This window comes from Phascolarctos cinereus, unplaced genomic scaffold (assembly GCF_003287225.1).
Source record: "Phascolarctos cinereus isolate Bilbo 61053 unplaced genomic scaffold, phaCin_HiC Scaffold_3;HRSCAF=262, whole genome shotgun sequence".
Classification (NCBI taxonomy): Eukaryota; Metazoa; Chordata; class Mammalia; order Diprotodontia; family Phascolarctidae; genus Phascolarctos; species Phascolarctos cinereus.
The window spans coordinates 59,672,269-59,694,796 of record NW_027555736.1 but is presented as its reverse complement, the minus strand read 5'-3'; the positions used below and the strand labels follow the sequence as shown (position 1 = coordinate 59,694,796).

Sequence of the window (22,528 nt, the reverse complement as noted above, 5' to 3'; positions counted from 1 at the left end):
CTCTCCCCAATCCAATCCATCCTCCATTTAGCACCCACTCAATAAACTCTAATGGCTCCCTATATCTTCCAGAATCAAATACCAAACCCTCTGTTTGGTGTTCAAAACCCTACATCATCTTCCCCCTCTATCATGTCTTTTTACACCTTATTCACCATTACATACTCTTTGATCCAGTGGAGAATTTGGTGAGTAATATGGGTTGGTAGGCAAGTAATACAAATAGCTAATATTTATGTCAGAAGTTATATGCCTACCTCATTTGATCCTCAAAATCACCTTATAAGGCAAGTATTATAAGTATCATTACCTCTATTTTATAGGAGAGGAAACTGAGACTCAAAGAGATAAAGTCAGTTGCCTGTGGTCACATAATTACTAAGCATTAGAGGCAGGATTAGAACCCAGGTCTTCCTAGCTCTAAATCTATAACTCTGTCCATTGCATTTGTTGTTGTTGTTGTTTCAGTCACGTCCAACTCTCCATGACCCCATTTGGGGTTTCCTTGCCAACAGTACTAGAAGGATGTGCCATTTCTTTCTTCAGCTCATTTTACAGATGAGGAAACTAAGGCAAACAGGGTGAAGTGACTTGCCCAGGATCACACAGATAGAAAGTCTCTGAGGCCAGATTTGAACTCAGGAAGATGAGTAGTCCTGACTTCAGACCTAGCACTCTATCCTAGCTGCCCTGCTCATTACATTAAGCAGCTTCTAAAATGTGTTGGGTATTAAATGTCAAAGCAAGGCCATAAATAAGATAACACAAGTTAAACCCAATATTTCAAGTCTACCCCAAAGCTTCATGAATAGGCACTAATTTGGGGAAGCTAGTTGGCACAGTGGATAGCAAACTGGCCCTAAAGTCGGGAGGACCAGAGTTCAAATCCAGCCTCAGACACTAGCTGTGTGACCCTGGACAAGTCATTTAACCCTGATAGTCTCCACTCCACCCCCACCAAAAAAAAGGAACAGGCACTAATTTAAATATTTCTGTGTAATATATGTGTGTATACATAAAAACATATATGTATATATGTATGTATGGTGGTACCATGAGCAGAAGGAAAGAGTAGGAGAATTAGCAGGGAGAAGTATTGGGTGTAACTCTTAGGAGGGAGTGGGGCAGGGTCTCTTTTTCCATCTGGATGTTTTCTAGAACATCTGCCAGCATTCAAAATATCTGATATGCTTAATAAAGCACTGCCACGTTCTATTTCCAAAGATAGGCTTCATCATCGATCAGTCTGTACCTATTCAACCAATCACAGGTTTCCACACCCACCATCCACATTCCCTAACCTTCCAATCAACTGGAACATTCTAAATACGCTTACTGACGAACTCTTTTTCCATCAATTCCCACCTGATGGAGAGAGGACAAGAGACAGAGCACCCCTCGGTCCTTCACTGAGCCTGTGTACTGGAGAAATTCCTTCTTTAGGTAGAGCTCCATGCCATATTTCTTGGACAGTCTAGAATACTGGAGATGGAAGGAAAACAGTTAGTCTGCTGTGCTGAGTCCTAAAAATTACTAAACTCTCTTATTCAATGCTCATATATCTAGCCCCTTTTTGCCAATATGGCCTCCTCATTCTTCCATCAAGGATGGTCTATAAGAGCTAGTGAACAAGATAGTGTCTGAGAACAGGGTTTAGATTTCCTAAACCTGTCAGAGCCTCATGGCTCCATAGCTTGGGCAGAAAAGAAGATAGAGTGAAAGGGGTATTACATTTAAAATATATGTAAACGACCCAGAAATACCACTACAAGGTCTATATCCCAGAGATCAAAGGAGAAGGACCAGCATGTACAAAAATGTGGATAGCAGCTCCTTCAGTGATAGCAAAGAATTTTGAGGGGGTGTACATCAATTGAGGGACAGCTAAATAGGTTGTGGCATATGATTGTGATGGAACACTATTGTGCTGTAAGAAATGACAAGGGGGATGGTTTCAGAAAAACCTGGGAAGACCTATATGAACTGATGCAAAGTAAAATAAGAAGGACCAGGAGATCATTGTACTCAGTAATAGTAATATTATAAAGATGATCAACTGTGAAAGATGTAACTGCTCTGATCAGTATAATGTTCCAAGACAATTTGGAAGGACTCCAAGAAAAATGCTGTCCACCTTTAGAGAAAGAACTGATGAACTCTGAGTACAAATTGAAGTATAATCCCAACCTACTTCTAGAAAATAATGAACCAAAAAGGAGGTGTTAAACTAATTCAAAATATGATATTCCCTTTATTAGGTATGAAAAGTATCCTTTTAATGAATTAGAATGAGCAACATAGTTGGCCTCGAAGTGATTGGCAAGGTGGCCCTTAAAAGACAGTGGACCAGTTTGAGAGGAGGTGAATTTAAATGAGTCTGTTAATTATCTATACTTAAAAAGGAACACATCTCCCAATAAGAAGATATGTGGAGTTGGAAAAGGGAGAAGCTTTAAGAGGTTTAGAAGCAACATGAATAAGGGAGAGCCAAAACACAGGGCATGGGAACACGGTGTGTGTGTATAGAGTAGGTGGGGAACAACCTCAGGAAGGAATCGATGCCTCTACCAGTCATATCTTTTGCTTTAACTCTTCCAGAAATTCTTGTTGTGCTTGGGTCCAATTAGCATTTTTCTTTGAGGCTTTAAAAGAAGTTTTGTTTTGTTTTTGGTAGCTGTTCTCACATTGTTGTCTTCTTCTGAGTTAAGTTAAATATTTAAGTCTTGGTCTTCTCTGCCATGGTTCTATTTTTGTTGTTTGTTCACTTTTCCAGACTATTTCTTGACATTGAACTTTACATAAAAGTTGGATTCTGTTCACTTGGGGACAGGCAAACACTATCCTAAGCTCCAAGATTTTTCATGCTGCTGTTTTCAGAGTTAGTTCTAGGAATCTGCAAGTTTTTGATGCTTCCAATGTGATATGATCCAGGGAGAGGTGTGGTCACTGTTCTGCTGGTCTATGTTCTAGTGTTTACCAAGGAAAGGCCCCTGCTTCCCCACAGTCATAAGCACTAGTGCTCCTCTTTGCCTTGGAACTTTGACCAGGTCCCTGCTCCCTTGTGACTGACCAGAAGGTTTCTCCCTGCCCTGGAACTGACCCAGAACTATGTTGGGCCAATAGAGTTGCCAGTCAGCAATAGCTACACCCGTTGCCAGCAAAGCATCCCCTGTAATCTCTTTCTGACCAGTTGTCCTGCCCCCCCTTATGGTCTTTGGGCTGAGAGCTCCCAAAGCCACTGCTACCACAACCACATCCAAGGCCCATCACTGGTGCTCCCACCTTGGTGTTACAGACCTTTCCTGTGGATCTCCTAAATTGTCTTAGGCTGGAGAAATGTTTCTGACGGAACTTTTGGTGTCTCTGCCACTCCAAAATTTGATTTGAGGAACTATTTTAAAGTTGTTTGGAGGGGAATATTGGGAGAATTCAACTGGGTCCAAGGCTCTACTCTGCCATCTTGGCTCTGCCCCACCCTTTTTCTTTTAAACATCCCAGTTTCTGTTGAGTGTATCATCATTCTTCTAGTCCCCCAAATGTGAAAGCTCAGTGTCCTCTCCCACACTTCCCTCTCCCTCACCTCCTGTATCCAGTCAGTTGCCCATTCTTCTCATTTTTACCTCCACAGTACCTCTGACATCTTTTTCTCCATTCACATAACCACTATCTTAGCTTATGCCTTCATTACCCCTTATTATAATAGCCTTCTAATTGACTTCTCCGTCCTCCTTCTCTCCCCTATCCAATCTGTCCATTGCACGATTGCCAAGCTATCTCCTCCCATTAGTGACCTTAGTGAGCAGCTTCAGGGGTCACTTCCCCAACTGACACTCCAGTTACTAAGTTGGATGCTAGAAAGATGCTTATTATTACTCTTTTCAGAGTTCTAGGAGTCACTAGCATATTAGGCCTTTCTTTCTTCTGAATTGCTTATAGAGGATGACTCTCCCTCTAAGACAAACCCTATTTATTCCATGGATCCTTTTGACAGTCTTGTGAAACTTAAGGACCTCTATTGCTTTTAAAAGGCATAAAATAAAATACATAAGGATACAAAGGAAAACAATTATAATAAAATACAATTTTTAAAATGTTTAAGTTGGGACCCCAGATTAAGAACCCTCTGAGATTATACCCCTCATCCCTTTGCCCTAGATATATATTTATAACATATATTTTTTTATAATATATAATTATATATTACATAATATGTAATTATATAATATATATATGGTATGTGTATAGTTGTTTACATATGGACTCCTTCATAAGAATGGGAACTCCTGGAGGGTGGGGACCCAAGTTTTGCCTTTCCTTGCATCGCCAGCACTCAGTACAGTGCTTTGCATACAGTAAGTGCTTAATAAATGCTTGTTGACTCAATGACTAACTGCTCAAAAGCATTTTTCTGGGATCCAAATGGTCTGTAAATTGGAGAAACTAATTTTAATAATCATATTCCCTTGTACTGGACTAGCATCCAGAACATCTTGAAGATCTCATCCCATTTGATCCTCACAACAGCACAGTTGCCCACAGGTACAGCATGGTTACTCTCACTTTAGAAAGCGTTCAGTCCAGAGAGGTTGTGTCTTGACCAAAGTTCCATAGCTAATTAGTGGCAAAGATAGGACTAGAACCCAGATCTGCTTATTTCATATCATACCGTGCATGGAGTGACCTGGACACCCTTCTGGATCTGGGAGGCTGCTGTGTTAATATCTTCCAATCTGATCAACTTAAAGCTGGGTGTTTCTTGGCAGGCACTGCCTTTGGATGGCTTGACTGGGAGCTCTAGGGGGCTCTCTCCATGCTCCAGGACCTTCAGCTTCCATGTCTTAGCATTCCCTTGAAAATCATCTTCTTCTACATAATCCTTTAACTGCTCAAGCTGGCTGGGTGGCTGGCACTGGCCGCAGCTGCTATTTTCCAGGGGCTCTTGTTCTCTGATGCAGGATGCCTGGAGGACAGCAGCTTCAGATTTCTTTTCTTTATCATTGTTCCTGGAAGGAGAAAAAAGAGGAAGAGAGTTTGGTTACCCAAGATACTTTCTACGGGGACCTAATTAAAAATACCTTTATTGGATCCCACAATCCTCTCAAGCTATTTTGCCCTATACATCTCTTCCCTTTCATAGACAAGCTCGATTAAAAAAAAAAAATCTGTCCACCACTTTGCTTCCCCTTGTCATCTGACTTCCCATCACATCACTCAATTTAAATTTCTCTCTCTAAAGGCATCAGTGGTCTTTGATTTGACAAACAGTGACCTTTTCTCAAGGGCAGATAGGTGGTACAGTGGATAGAAGGGGTCAGAGGGTGGTTGGAGACAGGATGACCTGAGTTCAAATTTTACTTCTGACACTTATTAGTGATGTGACCCTGGGCAAGTCATTTAACCTTGTTTGCCTCAGTTTCCTCATCTGTAAAAATAAGCTAAAGAAGGAAATGGCAAACTACTCCAGTACCTTTGTCAAGAAAACCCCAAAAAGGGTCACAAAGAGTTAGATACAACTGAAAAATGACCAAACAACAACAAATGTTACCTTTTCTCAGTCATCATCTCTCTTGACCTCTTTGTACCAACTGATACTTTAGACTGCCCTTTCCTGCTGCATGTTCTCTTGTCTCTGGGTTTTCATGACAGAGCCTTTTCTTGGCTTTTGTCCTATTTACCCAGCCTTTCTTTTCTCATTTTTCTTTTCTAGACCATCAACCTTACCCTACCAACTAACCATAGGTGTCCTCCAAGGCTCTATTTTGGGCCCTCTTTCTCTCTCTACTCCCTCACTTTGTCATCTCCTTAACCACCATGGGTTCATTCTTATCTCTGTGCGTATGACTCCTAAATCTATGTATTCAGCCCTACTGTCTCCTTGGAGATCCAGTACCACCAACTGCCTACTGGACAATTCCAATTGGATATTCTATAGGTAGCCTCTCAAATTCAACATACTCAAAGCTGAACTTATAATTTTCTCCTGCCCAACCTTTCTTTTTTTTCCATCTTAAAAATTTTTTTAACATGTAATATCAGTGCTCTGCAATATAACTTATTTTACATGATTTGGCATTGAGGTTATGAAATTTTGACACATATTCTTTAATCCTTTATCACTAAAACCACATGTCACGTGGGATATTAAGCCAATTCTTGATGAACAGTCCATTTGTCCACATCTAGCCTTGATTATATCCCAAGGGTTTCCTTTCCTTAAAATATATATATATATATATGAAAAACATTCTTTTCTTTTTAAATTTTGAGTTCCAAATTCTCTCCCTCCCTCCCACTCCTTCAACACCCACTGAGAAGGTAAGGAATAAGATATCAATTATACATGTGAAATCATGCAAAGCATATTTCCATATTAACCTTTTTTTTTGAAAAGCAAGAAAAATTTAAAAGTAAAAAAATTATACTTCAATATGTACTCAGAGTTCATCAACTCTCTCTCTGGGGCTGGAGAGCATTTTTTCATCATGAGTCCTTTGGAATAGTCTTAGATCATTGTATTGATCAGAGTAGTCAAGTCTTTCACAGTTGATCATCATTATAATGTTGCTGTTACTATACACAATGATCTCCTGGTTCTTCTTGCTTTACTTTGCCAAAAAAAAATAGGGTTTTGTTAATATAATTTTATTTTTCCCCAATTACTATTCCATGTTCCCCTAATTTGCTTAGGGTATCACTCTTTATGTCTAAATCATGCAGCCATTTTGACTTTATCTTGGTATATGGTGTGAGATGTTGATCTGTACCTAGTTTCTGCCATACTGTTTTCCAGTTTTCCTGGCAGTTTTTGTCAAATAGTGAATTCTTGTCCCAAAAGCTTATATCTTTGGGATTATCAAACACTGAATTACTATGGTCATTTATTACTATGTATTATCTGCCTAATCTATTCCACTGATCCACTACTCTATTTCTTAGCCAGGATCAAGTTGTTTTGATGATTACCACTTCATAATACAGTTTGAAATCTGATATAGCTAAGGTACCTTCCTTCACATTTTTTTTTCATCAATTGCCTTGATATTCTTGGCCTTTTATTCTTCCAGATGAATTTTGTTATTATTTTTCTAGCTCCATAAAATATTTTTGGTAGTTCAATTGGTATGGCACTGAATGAGTAGATTAATTTAGGTAGAATTATCATTTTTATTATATTGGCCTGGCCTACCCTTGAGCAATTAATATTTTTCCAATTGTTTAGGTCTGACTTTATTTGTGTGAAAAATGTTTCGTAATTATGTTCATATACTTCCTGGATTTGTCTTGGCAGATAGACTCCCAAACATTTTATTGCTTTAGCTAGCATTTCTAATAATATTGAATAAGAGTGGTGATAATGGGCATCCTTGCTTTACCTCTAATCTTATCAGGAAGGTTTCTAGCTTATCCTCATTACAGATAATGCTTGCTGATGGCTTTAGATAGATACTATTTATCATTTTAAGGAGTTTATATAGGTCTTGCCATGTTTTTCTGAAACCACCTCTCTGGTGATTTCTTAGAGAAAAATAGTACTCCATCAAAATCATATGTCATACCTTGTTTAGTTATTCCCCAACAGATGAATATACTGCTATAAATACTTTTATATATATACTCCTTTTTTGGGGGGAGGGGGGACAGAGAGAGGCTCTCTTTGGAATACAGAGCTGGCATGCATAGTTTTATAGCCTTTTGAGTATAGTTCCAAATTGTCCTCCACAATTGTTGGACCAAGTCACTACTCCACCAACAATTCATTTTTTCTATCTATTTTTCTCTCCTCCTCTCCAGCATTTGTCACTTCTGGTATGTATGAGGTGGTACCTCAGAGTTAGTTTAATTTTCATTTCTCTAATAGTGATTTAGAGCATTTTTTCATATGACTTCAGATTGCTTTGATTTCTTTTTCTGAAAACTGCCTGTTTACATACTTTGACCATTTATTAATTGGGAAATGGCTCTCATTTTTATAAATTTGACTCAGTTCTACAGTCAATATATATTTGAGAAATGAGGCCTTTATCAGAAAAACTTGCTACAAAAATTTCTACATTACTTCATTGTCTATGGTACCTTTTAGCAAAATGTAGTTTTTCTTATTATCTCTTTTAATTAGGTCTGTTTTTGCTTTTGCTTTGTCTGAGATCTTGATTGCTACTCCTGCCTTTTTTACTTCAGTTAAAGCATATTAGATCCTGCTTCAGCCCTTTATTTTAATTCTATGTGTGTCTTTCCCTTTCAAGTGTGTTTCTTATAAATCTCACATTGTTGGATTCTGGTTTCTAATCCATTCTGCTATTCGCTTTCATTTTATGGGTGAGCTCATCCCGTTCACATTCATAGTTATGATTAATGTGTATTTCCTTCCAGGCCATTTGTTTCTATTTCTTCTCTTTTTATCCTGTCCCTCCTCAAAAGTTTATTTTGCTTTTAACCATTGCCTCCCTTAATCTGTCCTCTTTTTTATCACCACCACCCCTATATCTCTTATCTCCTTCCTCTCCTGTTTATCTATTGAGTAAGTTAGATTTCTATACGCAACTGAGTACATATATGTGTGTGTGTGTATGTATATATTCTTCACTATTTGAACCAATTCCAATGAGAATGAAGTTCAAGCATTGCCCACCTATTTTCTCCTCCAATCTAAAAACTCTTCCTTGTGTGCTTCATTTGTGTGACAAAATTTGCCCCATTCTAGCTCTCCTTTCCCCCTTCTCTCAGTGCATCCCTTTTTCTCACCCTTTCATTTTTTGGGGGGGGCAGGGGGGAGGAAGAGATCATTCCAACACAATCGACTTGCACTCATGTCATTTGTCTATGTGAATGCCTTTTAACTGCCCTAATAATTATAAAGTTCTTAGGAATTACAATTATCATCTTCCCACATAGGAATGTAAACATTTTACTTCCACTGAATCCACTATAATTATTCTTTCACGTTTACCTTTTCATACTTCTTTTGAGTCTTCTATTTGAATGTTAAATTTTCTTTTCAGCTCTGTTTTTTTCATCAGGAATGCTTGAAAGTACTCTATTTCATTAAATATCCATCTTTTCCCCTGAAGGATTATACTCAATTTATTGGGTAAATTATTCTTGGTTATAATCCTAGCTCCTTTGCCTCCAGAAATCATACTCCAAGCTCTTGGGTCCTTTAAAGTGGAAGCTGCTAAATCTTGTGTGATCCTGACTGTGGCTCCATAACAATTGATTGTTTCTTGCTGGCTTTTTGAAGTATTTTCTCTTTGACCTGGGAGCTCTGAAATTTAGCTACAATATTCCTCAGAGTTTTCATTTGAGGATCTCTTTCAGGAGGTGATTAGTGGATTCTTTCATTTTCTGTTTTACCCTCTGGATCAAAGATATTAGGAAAATTTCCCTTGATAATTTCTGGAAACATGATGTCTATGCTTTTCTTTTGTCATAGCTTTCAGGTAGTCCAATAATTTTTAAATATCTCTCCTCAATCTGTTTCCTAGGTCAGTTGTTTTTCTGATAAGATATTTTACATTTTATTCTATTTTTTCATTCTTTTGATTTTGATTGCTTTTTGATGTCTTGTGCAGTCATTAGCTTTCATTTACCCAATTCTAATTTTTAAGGAATTATTTTCTCCAGGGAGCTTTTTACCTCTTTCTATTTGGCCAATTCTGCTTTTTAAGGAGTTCTTTCCTTCAGTGATTTTTTGTGTCTCTTTTACTATTAGGTCAATTCTATTTTTTAAGGTAATAGTTTCCTCAGTACTTTTTGTGCCTCTCTTATTAAGCTGTAAATTCTCTTTTCATAATTTTCTTGTATCACTCATTTCTTTCCCAAAATTTTCCTCTACCATTCATCTCTTTCTTTCACTCTTTCAGAGATTCTTGTTAGGCCTGGATCCAATTAACATTTTTCTCTGAGGCTTTTTTTGTGTTCTGTTTTCACATTGTTGTCTTTTTCTGAATTAATGTTTTGGTCTTCCCTGCCATCGTAGCAGCTTTTTATTGACAAATACTTTTGTTGTTATTTGCTCATTTTTTGAACCTATTTCTTGACTTTAAACTTCATGTAAAAGTTGGGTTCTGCTCACCTGGAGGTGGAGAGGCCTTGTCCCAAAATTCAAAATTTTTCATGCTGCTATCTTCAGAGCTAGTTCTGTGAGTTTGCAAGTTTTTGATGCTTCCAAGGTGGCGTGATCCAGGGAGAGGTATGGTCATTCCTTTCTTGTGCTTTGGTGTTTACCCAGGAAGGTTCCCCGTTCCCCTGTAGCCACAAGTACTAGTATTCCTCTTTGCCTTGGAGCTGCAACCAGGCCCCTGTTCCCTTGTGACTGACCAGAAGCACTCTTCTCTGTCCTGGAACTGTGACCCAGGACTGCAGATGAGCAATAGAGTTGCCAATCAGCAATAGCTGCACCAGTGCCAACAAAACACCCCCTATAATCTTCTTCTGACCAGTTGTCTGACCCTCTTGCCATCTGTGGGCTAAGAGTTCCCAAAACCACTTCTGTTGCTGCTGCAGCCACTGTTACTACCCTCTCCTGTATGTTCTCAGGACAGGCCTCCAACTCTGTCCTGCAGACCTCCTAAATTTTCTTAGGTCAGAAAAATGTCTCACTCTGTTCAAATCCAGCCTCAGACACATAACACTTACCAGCTGTGTGACCCTGGGCAAGTCACTTAACCCCATTACAGGGCTTTAAAAAAATTAAAAAATAAAGTGTTTGGAGAGGAATAGCAGGAGAGTTCAACTGGACCCCAGTCTGCACTCTGCCATCTTGGCTCTGCCCCACCCCCATCTCTCTTTCAAATTTCCCAGTTTCTGTTGAGGGTATCACCATCCTTCCAGTCCCCCAGATGTGAAATCTCAGTACTCTCTTTCACACTTCCCTCTTCCTCACCTCCTGCATCCAGTCAGTCACATTCTTCTCATTTCTACCCCCTCAGCATCTCTCACAACCTCCTCTCCATTCATATGACCACTATCCTCATCTATGCCTTCATTAGCTCTTATTATAATAGCCTTGTAATTGGTTTCTCTGCTTCCCTTCTCTCCCCATCCAATCCATCCAACTGCACAGTTGCTGAGTGGTTTTCCAAAAGTACAGCTCTGAACACGTCACTCCCAGGGTTCGAAAAGCTCCAGCAGTTTCCTTATTGACTCTGGGTTAAAATACGAACTCCTTTGTGTGTTGCTCAGACAGAGCTTTCTGATTTAGCTCCAGCTTACTTTTCCATACTTATTATACAAAACACTCTTATGGGAACCCTACATTCCAATAAACTGAATTGCTTGTTGTCCCTCACATATGGCATAGACTGTCCGTCATGCCTGGAATACTCTCACTCCTCACCTATGCCTCTCAGGTTGACTAGTTTTCTTCCAAGTTCATCTCAAGCATGTGGTCCTCCATTAGGCTTTCCTCATCTCCCAAGGGACCAGTGCCTCCCCAATTGCCTTGGATTTACTCTGTGTATATTTTGAATTTACTTATATCTTTGCCATTTGTTTGTCCCCAATAGAACAGAAGCATCTTGAAGACAGGCACTGTTTTAGTTTTCATCTTTGTGTTTCCAGAGCTTAGGACATAACTGTTTATTAGATTGTTTACAAAGCAATGTCCTTTAGAAAGTGGTTTCCAACTTTTCTAATGCTGAGAATCCTTTCAAAATCAAATAAAATAATATTTGAAAAGCACCTTACACAGTGTATGGCACATAGTGATTCTTAAGAAATGCTTGTTTTGGGAGGCAGAGCCAAGATGGCAGAGTGAAAGGAAGCAGTATAGCTGAGTTCCCCTCCACAAAGTCTCCAAACAGATCTAGAAAATTCACCAGATCTCAACAGGGAAATCCAGAAGAAGTAACAGTGAGTCATTTGTTCAGCCCAGAGCAGGGAGGTTTGTGGATACAGGGGACAGATCTGGTAGGGAGCATTCCAGAACCCAGGGAGAAGCTGTGCACCATGGTAAGAAAAGGTCTCAGACTGTAACCAGGGCACTACCAGGAATATACTGAGCCACTGAGACAGGGACAGTTGAGAACTGGCAACCAACCAATGCCAGGTGGAAGATCCAGGGCAGAGTGAAAAAGGGACCTGAACACAGAAGCGGTTCCCTGTTAGGAAGCAGGGTATGGAGAAAGCAGGTTCAACAGTAGTGTAGCTCAGACCTCAGATGCAAAGCAGGGTTTCATTTTCAACATCTAGTCCAGCCTGAATAGGAATATCCAGTGCAGGAATCCCAGGGGAGCCTATAGTTCTATCACTCTGAGCCAATAGAGCTTTTCCGCTGGCTGATAGGGGTTGAGTCCAGCAACAGGTCAGGAGCTTACAGAGTTCAGATTAAGTGTGGAGGGTATCAACCAGACATTGCCTTGGATCAGACCACTTTGGGAGCACTGAAACCTTGCAGGTCTCTAGCCTGTTCCTGAGATCCTAGAATAACACAATACACTAAAAAAGCAGAAATAGGATCAACCCAGACCTGTTCTCCAGAAGTGCTGTAGAACCCAGCCCTAACATCAAGTTTGAAATCAAGAAGGCTAGAAGAATGATCAAACAAACAAATGAACAAAATGAGCTATTATGGTGGCAGGGATGTTCAAGACACAAATGCAAAAGAGAATGACTCCAAAACATCTACAAGCAAAGCTTCAGATAAAAACACAATTTCTACACAAACTCAACAAGAATTCCTAAAAGAGATCAATTTTTTAAAAAAAAGAGTTAAAATATTTTTTATAAATTAATTAGAGTTCTTGAGGGAAAAAAATGGAAAAGAAATGATAATCATGGAAGAAAAAATTAGAAAGGGAATTAATAGGTTGGACCAAGATGTGCAAAATCTTGCCCAAGCAAATAAGCTCCCTAAAAATTAAAATGGACCAAACAGAAGCTAATGACTCCATGAGGCAGCAAGAAATATTAAAACAAAGTCAAAAGGCTGAAAAAAAGAGAAAAAGTAAGGCATTTCATTGCAAAAACAACTGACTTGGAAAACAGATTGAGGAGGAAAAAATTTAAGAATCATTGGACTATCTGAATTGCATGACCGAAAAAAGAGCTTATACGTCATATTCCAAGAAATTCCCAAAGAAAACTGCCCAGATTCCTTACAACCAGAGGACAAAACGGAAACACTGAGCATCCACTTGAAGCCTCCTGAAAGGAACCCCAAAATGAAAACTCTCAGGAGCATCATCGCCAAAATCCAGAGCTTCCAAGTCCAAGGAGAAGTACTACAAGCAACCAAAAAAGAAATAGTGAAGAGAAACATAAAAAGCTAAACACGAATGAGCAATGATAAAGAATTAAACAGAGACAATATGCTTTCATTCAAAGATGGGGAGACGATACATGTGTCCTCTCTGATCCTTATCATCATCTGGGTTCATAGAGGGAATCTAATTCAATCAGGCCTGAGAGTTACTCTGTTACGACTTGATGATTTTAAGAAAATAATGGAAAGAAAGAGAAGGAAGAATAGCCTAGGGGAGGGGGAGGAAGGGAAAGGAAGGTTTGGGGAAAATTATCTCACACCAAGGTGTACAGGTAGATATTTATGCAACCAAGGAGGAGGTGGAAGGGGAATGGCCAACACATGAATCTCACTCTCATCTGAACTGGTCAAAAGAAGAAAAAACACACATACATGCACAACTGGATACAGAAACACACATACGTGCACAACTGGATTCCTCACCTGGAAATGGGAGGGAAAGAGAAAAGAAGAAAGGGGAAATTAGAGGGAGGGTAAATTAAGGGAGGGATTAGTTCTAAGCAAACAAACTCTAAAGATGTACACAAATATTTATACTTCTTTTTGAGGCAGTGAAGAATCAGAATCCATGAAGAAGCCCATAAATTGAGGAACTGAGGAACAAGTTATGATAAACAAATTTGAGGGAATACTATTCTGCTGAATTCTTATCCTTTATAATTATCCTATCATTATTATATAATTAGTAATGTGCATTCTTAGGTAATTTTCATTCATGAATCTTATCATTCTTACACAAACCAGGATTCCAGAGAACTAATGGTGAAACACATTACCTATTTCCTGACAGAGAAGTGAAGGACTCAGAATGCAGAATGACATAAATATATTTTAGTGTATGATCAATGTGGGAAATTGTTGTGATCGACTATACAAGTTCAAAAGGGTAAGAAGATGGATCTAAGCAGATGAGACAGAGACAGGGAGAGAGAGAGAGAGAGAGAGAGAGAGAGAGAGAGAGAGAGAGAGAGAGAGAGAGATCTGGGGAACTCTGAATAACACAATGACAAATCATAATTCTTGAAGACCTTTGATGAAACATGCTGCCTACCTCTTGATAGAGAGGTAATGACCTCAGAGTGCAGATTAAAATGGGATTTTTTAAAGACATGACCAATGAGAAAATCTGTTTTGCTTGACCATATATATTTGTAACAGGGATTTTGTTTTTCTTGCTTTCTGGATAGGGAGGCATGGGACGGAATTGGGTGGGAAAGAAGGCTAATCTTTGGCCGAAGATAAAATAAAATTTAGTCTTTAAGAAAAAATAAAAAGGTTTGTTTCCTTCCTAACATAATTCTAGATAATGATATCTGTAACAATCAATTAAGAGCTTATGCAATGACAAAAAGCCTCTGTGTAATTGATTATGCATTTACTGCACTTGTATTTTAGTTAGTATTGGTTAGTATATTAATATAAGTTATTATTGGTCCACATATTTTAATATATGTGTATATATGTGTGTACATATATATAATATGCATATAGATATGTGTGTATCACATTTGTCCTTCAATCTGCAAAAATTTTGTTGGCTTTTTAAAAATTACAGTCATTTAATGAAATGGACCACTTGTATTATCTACTGCCCCATAATCCCTACTCCCCAGGGACTACCCCTTAAGTTAGTTAGTCAACAAACATTTATTAACTTGTACTAAGTTCCAGGCAGGCAGGCATATGCTAAGTCCTGGTAGACAAAGAAAGATTAAAAACAAAAAGCAGACCCTGCTCTCAAGGAGTTTAGAGTCTAATGGGTGGGAAACCCATTAGGTTTACTAAGGTCTATAAAGGAAAGGATTTTGGGCTGGGGAGTGTGGGCAATCTGGGTTTTTCCCCCAGTTCCATTTCTTAAGCTCTAAGAATACTAGCAATGCAAATGTGCCCTTCACATTCAGAGCCCAGGAAAAGCTTTGCTGAGCAATTCTGAAATGTAAGAGAAGGAACATGACCAAGGGAAGATTACTGATCTCCAATTACTCTTTCTAGAAGAATTGTAAAATCAGTTCAGAGTCCACCACACTCTTGCCAGATCTAAGACACAAGGCTTGGCTCATTTCCTTCTTTTGCATCCCTCTTCAGAAAGGAAGAAGGCACTGGCATGCATGTATCTAATTCTTTCTTTGGGTATATGCCTTAGGTCTCCATCTAAAAGCTTCCCGAGATCCATCAAAGTCGTTCAATTTGGTTTCAGTTTCCCTAAATGTAAGATAAAATAATATCTACAGTGCCTTCCAGCCCTCACATTGCAGGTTATAAGGTTCTTAAAGGGAGGTGGTAGCTTATTTCTCTTGTGCCCCCAGATCTGAGCTCTAAGCCCAGTTTTAATCAGTCCTTTATTTTATTTATTTAGCTTTTTGCTGAGGCAATCGGGGTTAAGTGACTTGCCCAGGGTCACACAGTTAGTAAATGTCAAGTGTCTGAAGCTGGATTTGACTCATGTCCTCCTGACTCCAAGGCTGGAGCTCTATCCACTGCCCCATCTAGCTGCCCCTAATCAGCCTTTAATCAGGTACAGGCATACTTGGAAAATAATCCATGTCAGCTGTAATATTTGGAATCATCATTAGCATAGCAATCAGTAGCAATTTTGGAACTACTGTTTCAGACTCATGCAAACACAGAAAAACTTTGCCAATGGAAACTCTAGCTCCCACCACCTCTGTGGCCACCACCATCTTTCTCTGTCTTTCTGTGTCTGTGTCTCTGTCTCTCTCCCTCCCTCCCTCTCTTCTTATTTTTCCTCCAGTGGAAATTTCCCATACTTCAAGGTTAGTCAATCAAGCCATCAACAAACATTTCTCGAGTTCCTACTATTGCCAGGTAGTATACTTAAATGCTGGGGATACAAAGAAAGTAAAAAACATGGTCCCTGACTTCCAGGAGCTCACATTCTAACATTCTAAGGAAGGAGATACAAATAAGCAAATAACTATGTACATACAAATTACATACACACATGTGTAATACACACATACACACATGTACACACAAACATGATACGCATGTGCATATATAAAACACATGTACCTATACACACAAACATATAGCTGAGGTATGTGTGTACCTTTATGTATATACACAGACACATACATACATGCCTACACACACAGTCATTCAGGTCATAGGGAGCCCTAGGGAGTTGATCCAGAGGTATGTTGGAGCCATTGAGCAGATTGTTAAATTTTCAGTGTGAGGATTTACACCTCAATCTCAGATTTACAAATCAGGGATTAATTTATTATTTTGTTGATTATCTAGACTTAAGAAAATGTTAATAATGCAGAATAAACTGAAAAGTATCTGCAAACATTCTTTTCTTTGACAGCCCGGGTGCTAAACATTTATCACCCCACCCCTGTTTGCTCTATAAACAGTGCTGGGCTCAGCAAGTGTGTAGGAGGAGTCTCCAGTACAAAGTCATCACCAGAGTGGACGGTTAGCAACTGGAGGTTAACAACAACAATAACAACAACAACAACAACTACTACTACTACTACTACTACTACTACTACTACTGGCATTTGTATAGTACTTTAAGTCATCACCAGAGTGCATGCCTACCAACTGGACAACTACTACTACTACTACTACTACTACTACTACTACTACTACTACTACTACTACTGGCATTTGTATAGTACTTTAAGTCATCACCAGAGTGCATGCCTACCAACTGGACAACAACAACAACAACAACAACTACTACTACTACTACTACTACTACTACTACTACTACTACTACTACTGGCATTTGTATAATACTTTAAGTCATCACCAAAGTGCATGCCTACCAACTGGACCACTACTACTACTACTACTACTGGCATTTTTTTAGGACTTTAAGGTTTGCAAAGTGCTTTACATTCATTATCTCATTTGAGTTTAACACCTCTGTGATGGTTTAATTATTCCAAGAACTAGGAGTGTTTACAAAGACAACCTTGTAGAAATACCTTATTGACTTGTTCCATTGACATGCAACATCGCAGTGGTCTGGGTCACTGGGGTGTTCCAGTAGAGAGGATGTTGTAACTACCCCAAGTGACTTGCTTGCCAAAGCAAGCAATATTTTTTTTCTTGTTTTTTCTTGCCAGAGATACTAGAGTGGTTTGCCATTTCCTTCTCCAGCTCATTTTACAAATGAGGAAACTGAGGCAAACAGAGTTAAGTAACTTGCCCAGGTAAGTGTTTGAGGTCACATTTGAACTAGGAAGATGAGTCTTCCTGACTTGGCAAACCTTAAATCACTACATAGATGTCAGCTGTCAGTGCTACCATATTTTTATTCCCCAACTGAGCACAAGCAGGGATTACTGAATTAGGGTAGAGCCGTTGGAGGGAAGGTACTTAGTGTTACTGTAGATGTTGGTTAAAGCAAGTCACATGAATGCTTAATCAATGATCTGTCTATCTCTCTCTCCATCTCTCTGTCTCTCTGTCTCTGTCTCTCTCTCTCTCTCTCCCTCCTTATCTCTCTGCATCTCTCTGTTTATCTTTCCCTATCTCTCTCCCTCTCCTTGTCTCTCTAACTAATGCTCCCTTCACATCCACCCAGGTAGTCTTCAGGGATCCCTTAGTTCGGTTAGTCAGACACATCTGTGCACAAGAAGGGGTACCCAGGTATGATTCAAGAAACTTACCTCCTAGAAATCAGCTCCTCGGCGTAGCTGCAAAAACAGCAAAATGAGATCAGGAAGGCACAGTGAGATGCATTCTAGGGACTAAGAGAAAAAGATTTCTTACCCCACCCTAGGGAAAAAACTTGACTTGTAAAAAACCACACAATAATGTAATTTCCTTTATTACACTTGACTGCAATTTTGGATCCTTTTTTTTTTCACGTGTACTTGCCTGAGAAGACTTGCTAGTCCAACCCACAAGGCCCTATGGGAAACAGAACTTTTAACATTTGTCCCATCTGACTAAGGTTGAAAATTACCTAGCAGCACAGTATTGTGGACTTGGAATCATGAAGCCTTGATTGCTAGCTATGCCACGTGTTAGCTGTGTGAGATTGGCCAAATCACTTAATCTCTCCAGACCTCAGTTTCTTCATCTGTAAAATAGGCATAATAATATTTATGTGAGCTATCCCACAGGAGTATCATAAAGACCAAACTAAGGTATGTAAAATATTGCAATAATGCTAGTCTTCTCGACTTGTAATGAGAACAAAGGGAAAACCTGTTAAGCTTTAAACTGTGACTGATGTTGGGGATTTTAAGAAATCTCATTCTATACACACATGTGAATTGAAAGCGGATTTAATAATAATCCTTCTGGGGCTGGACCAGCTACTAAGCAAGGTGTCACAGATATCCTTAATCCAGTCCAGTCTACCTATCTCATGAGAATCTAATTCTACAAATGCATTGCCTTAAACAGCATTAAAGTATGCATTAACATGCCTGATGGAAAATCTGAAACAGAATATAGATACCAGAGTCTTATTACAAAAATAATTATACAATTATGCTTTTATAAAATGAAGTATTGAGGACAGCTAGGTGGCACAGTGGATCGACCACCAGCCCTGGAGTCAGGAGGACCTGAGTTCAAATCCAGCCTCAGACCGAACACTTGACACCAGCTGTGTGACCCTGGACAAGTCACTTAACTCTAATTGCCTAAAACTAAAAAATTTAAGAAAATTAAAATGAAGTATCAAAGTGAAGAAGATCTGGGTTCAAAGCCTCTGACGTTTACTATCTATGAGACCTCCCAGTACCTCCTCTAGCACCTACTTCACAGGGCTGTCGTAGGGTACAAATAAAATTATTGTCATTGCTGTCTGTCCTTCTTTCTCAAAGAGGCCCATGACAGCAGGGAGGTGATGCCATGGCATGCAGGTGAATTGGATTTAAGTGGGAGAGGGCTGTGCAAAGCCACCAGCCTCGCTCTCTCCTCTGGAGCCATCGAGGTCCAGGGGCAAGGCACAGATCTGGACCACTGGAGATGGCCCCAGCTGCAGTGAGAGACCTTGGCCTTTTTAAGCTGAGGGCTTTAACAAGGTCTCAGTTTAATTGAAGCAACACTCATTCAGTGATAAAGGGATTAAGACTTAATAAGAAGTGAGGCAAAAATAAAAAATCAATCTAGGAGGGAAAGACCCTCAGGGTTTCTGGCCAAAGCAGCAACAATTGCTATTTACATTCATTTTGAGCCAATCAGGGCCCAAACAATGTAATGAGCAAACATTAAATGTTTAATATGCAAATTTTAAAACTCAGTATAAGGGCTGATCGATGGTGTTTAGCGATCCCAGAATTTCAGAGCCGGAAGGGACTTCTGAGGCCATCTGGTCCAAAGGGTGACTGAACCAGCATTCCTTCCATGCATACATACACTAGCCTTAGTGAGTGGTCATCCAGTCCAACTAGAACACCTCCAGTGAAGAAAAACTCACAGCTGGTGAACTGTGTTCCCTTCCTTCACTGATGCTTGACCTTGCTGGGACATAGCCTCAGAATCTTATAGAATTTTTGAGGTTTATAAACCAATTTTTTCACAACAATCCTGTGAGGTAGGTAGTGTTATTATTATTATCATTATTATTATTATTCTCAATTTACAGATGAGGAAGCCAAGACCCCAAGATAATAAATGACTTAGGCAAGGTCATGCTGTAAGTGACAGAGTCCACATAAAGACCTAGGCCTTCAGACTCAATAGTCCATGCTCTAGTCCATGAAAAAGCTAATCGTGACAAAGCTGATAAGAAGCAGCAATAAGAAAGGAATAGAATTACTCCCCCAAACTTCAACCAAGAAAAATGTTATACATAGAATGAAGTCAATATGCCCCCACTGCTCTTTGTCTCCAATATGGTTTTTCTATGACTTCAGTTGCAACACTCTTCTGTCCATAAAAGCCACAGAAAGTCCAGAATCAAACCTGGATGATCTCCATAGAGCATACTGGGCACCCCCCACCCCAGAAGCCAGGTTATTAACAGTTTCCTGGGGTAGCAGTTTGTATCCATCACCCTCCCTTCAAAATAAAAATGTGTGAAATGACTCCACAGACAAATGACCCATCACTCTTTTGCCAGGATTGTAGAGCTGAGATGAAATTCTCAAGGACTTTGGGTCCTTCTCCTCCCACTCTCACATCTTCCCCCCACCCTACCCCCTACACACCCAGCTCCCTCCCCGGGCAAGAGCAGCTGTGCACCTAAGCCCCAGGGACAGAGAAGGACGAGTAAAATGCATTACCTAAACAATACAACAGCCACATAGACAAAGAGTTGAAGCAGAATCTTAACCACAGCAGTGTAAGGAGGCAACCAGGGTGACTGGATTTCTGGGTAGTCTGTTCCCCTGGGTCTAGGTCTGTTCCTAGCTGGGGGACGATCCATGAATCCCTATAGGAAATCAGGGGTGGGCAGGGGTCAGACACAACTCTAGTGCTAACTTAGATCGCAGAGTTCTCCAACCTTGGCCAGAAAAGATCATACTCTTCACCGCCAAAGTGAGCCCCAGGAGTTCGGTCCAGTGGTTCCTTCAAGAAAAACAACCGGGCCACAAAATTCATAGTTCTAGGTGCCTCGCCCTCCTCCCCACTCAGCACCAGTCCCCAGTCCTTGTGGTAAAGTGTTCCGGGGAGCCAACTGACCTCCAGCACATGCCCCTGGTGACTCCGGGAGCATTTGCTACTATTTAAAGAGCTTACCTCACAGGCCCAATCTGTCCCCGTCAATGTGAGGGCTCTGCAGGATTAGCAGTCCCCAGAGAGTTAGGGCTTTAGGTGTTTACAGCTTAACCACCTAAGAATTGGAAGCCTGTTAGCAGAGAGGGGAAATAAGGGGAATTTTTCATGTGAAAATGACAAAGAAGGACCCAGAGAATCCTTAAGGAATGGTAGGATTTCATGGGATTTCAAGCTGGAAGGGACCTCAGAGATCATATAATTCCCTCCTCCTCCACATGATTTATTTTATTTTTTACTTTTTTTAAACTTTTTTTTGTTACATTTTAAGTTCCAAACTGTTTCTATCCCTTCCTCCCCAGAGACAAAGGACTTGGTGCTGATTCTATTCCAGCTGAGATTTATAAGGCAGGGGGTCCATTGCTCATACAAAGGCTGACTGAAATTTTTCAGGTTATATGGCAAGAGGAGGTTATCCCTCAGAAGTTCAAGGATGCCTTCATTGTCTATCTCTATAAAGATAAAGGAAATAGATTGTCCCGTGATAAAGACAAGGGGATCTCTTTCTTAGTCATTGCTAGCAAGATTCTTGCCAGAGTCCTCCTTAATTTCACCTGAGAACCAGTGTGGCTTCAGAAGGGGCCAAGGACCCATCGATAAGGTGTTTGCTGCCCAATAACTCCAGGAGAAATGCCAGGAGCAGAACAGAGGTCTATACACAATGTTTGTAGATCTAACCAAGGCCTTTGATACTGTCAGCAGTGAGGGCTTATAGAAAATTATGTCAAAATTTAGTTGCTTGGAGAAATTCCTCAGCATTGTTCATCAATTTCACGATGGCATGCTTGTCCGGGTTCTGGATAATGGACAATGCTCTCCTACTTTTTCAGTCACCAATGGAGTAAAACAAGGCTGTGTGCTTGTTCCCATGCTTTTTAGCCTGATGTCTTCAGCCATGTGGTCAAATGCCTTCAATGAAGACAAACATGGCATTAAGGTCAGCTACTGCACTGATGGCAAATTCTTCAACTTGAAAAGTCTACAAGCCAAAACCAAAGTGGAGACAGTGTCGGTGCATGATTTTCTGTTTGCAGATAATTGTGCACTTAGTGCAGCCTCTGAAGCTGAGATCCTACGAGGTATGCATTGATTCTCTGCTGCTTGTGTTAATTTTGGCCTACAACTAACACCAAGAAAACACAGGTGCTCCATCAGCCACCACCACACCAGTGATTACAGAGCTGTACAGTAGCAGTTACACTTACTAACCATCGGTTACAGCAAATGGAGAAGTTTTGAATGTTGAGAATAAGTTTCCTTACCTTGGTAGTACACATTGATGATAAAGTTGATTCACCCTAGCTCAGCGTTTGAGAGGCTCCAAAGGAAAAGTGTGCGAGAGAAGATTGACTACCAAACTGAAGGTCTACCGAGCCGTTGTGCTGACCTCATCGTTGTGTGCCTGTGAGACCCAGACTGTATGCCAGGAAACTGAATCATTTCCATTTGAATGGTCTTAGGAAGATTCTGAAGATCACCTGGCAGATTAAGATTCCAGACACTGAGATCCTTTCTCCAACTACTCTGCTTCAGGGAGCGCAACTCCAACAGACT

At 40.0% G+C, this 22,528-nt stretch overlaps 1 protein-coding gene across 1 annotated transcript in view; it reads right to left on the bottom strand.

Moving 5' to 3' along the window:
- LOC110221504 (L-threonine ammonia-lyase-like) overlaps nucleotides 1-20,892 on the bottom strand; it is a 36,115-nt gene extending 15,223 nt beyond the window's left edge. The window contains 5 exon segments of the mRNA XM_021006193.2: nucleotides 1,366-1,482; nucleotides 4,667-5,003; nucleotides 17,908-17,934; nucleotides 20,703-20,851; nucleotides 20,854-20,892. Coding sequence (XP_020861852.2) covers nucleotides 1,366-1,482; nucleotides 4,667-5,003; nucleotides 17,908-17,934; nucleotides 20,703-20,851; nucleotides 20,854-20,892 — 669 coding nt within the window.
- Between the last annotated feature and the right edge of the window lie 1,636 nt (nucleotides 20,893-22,528).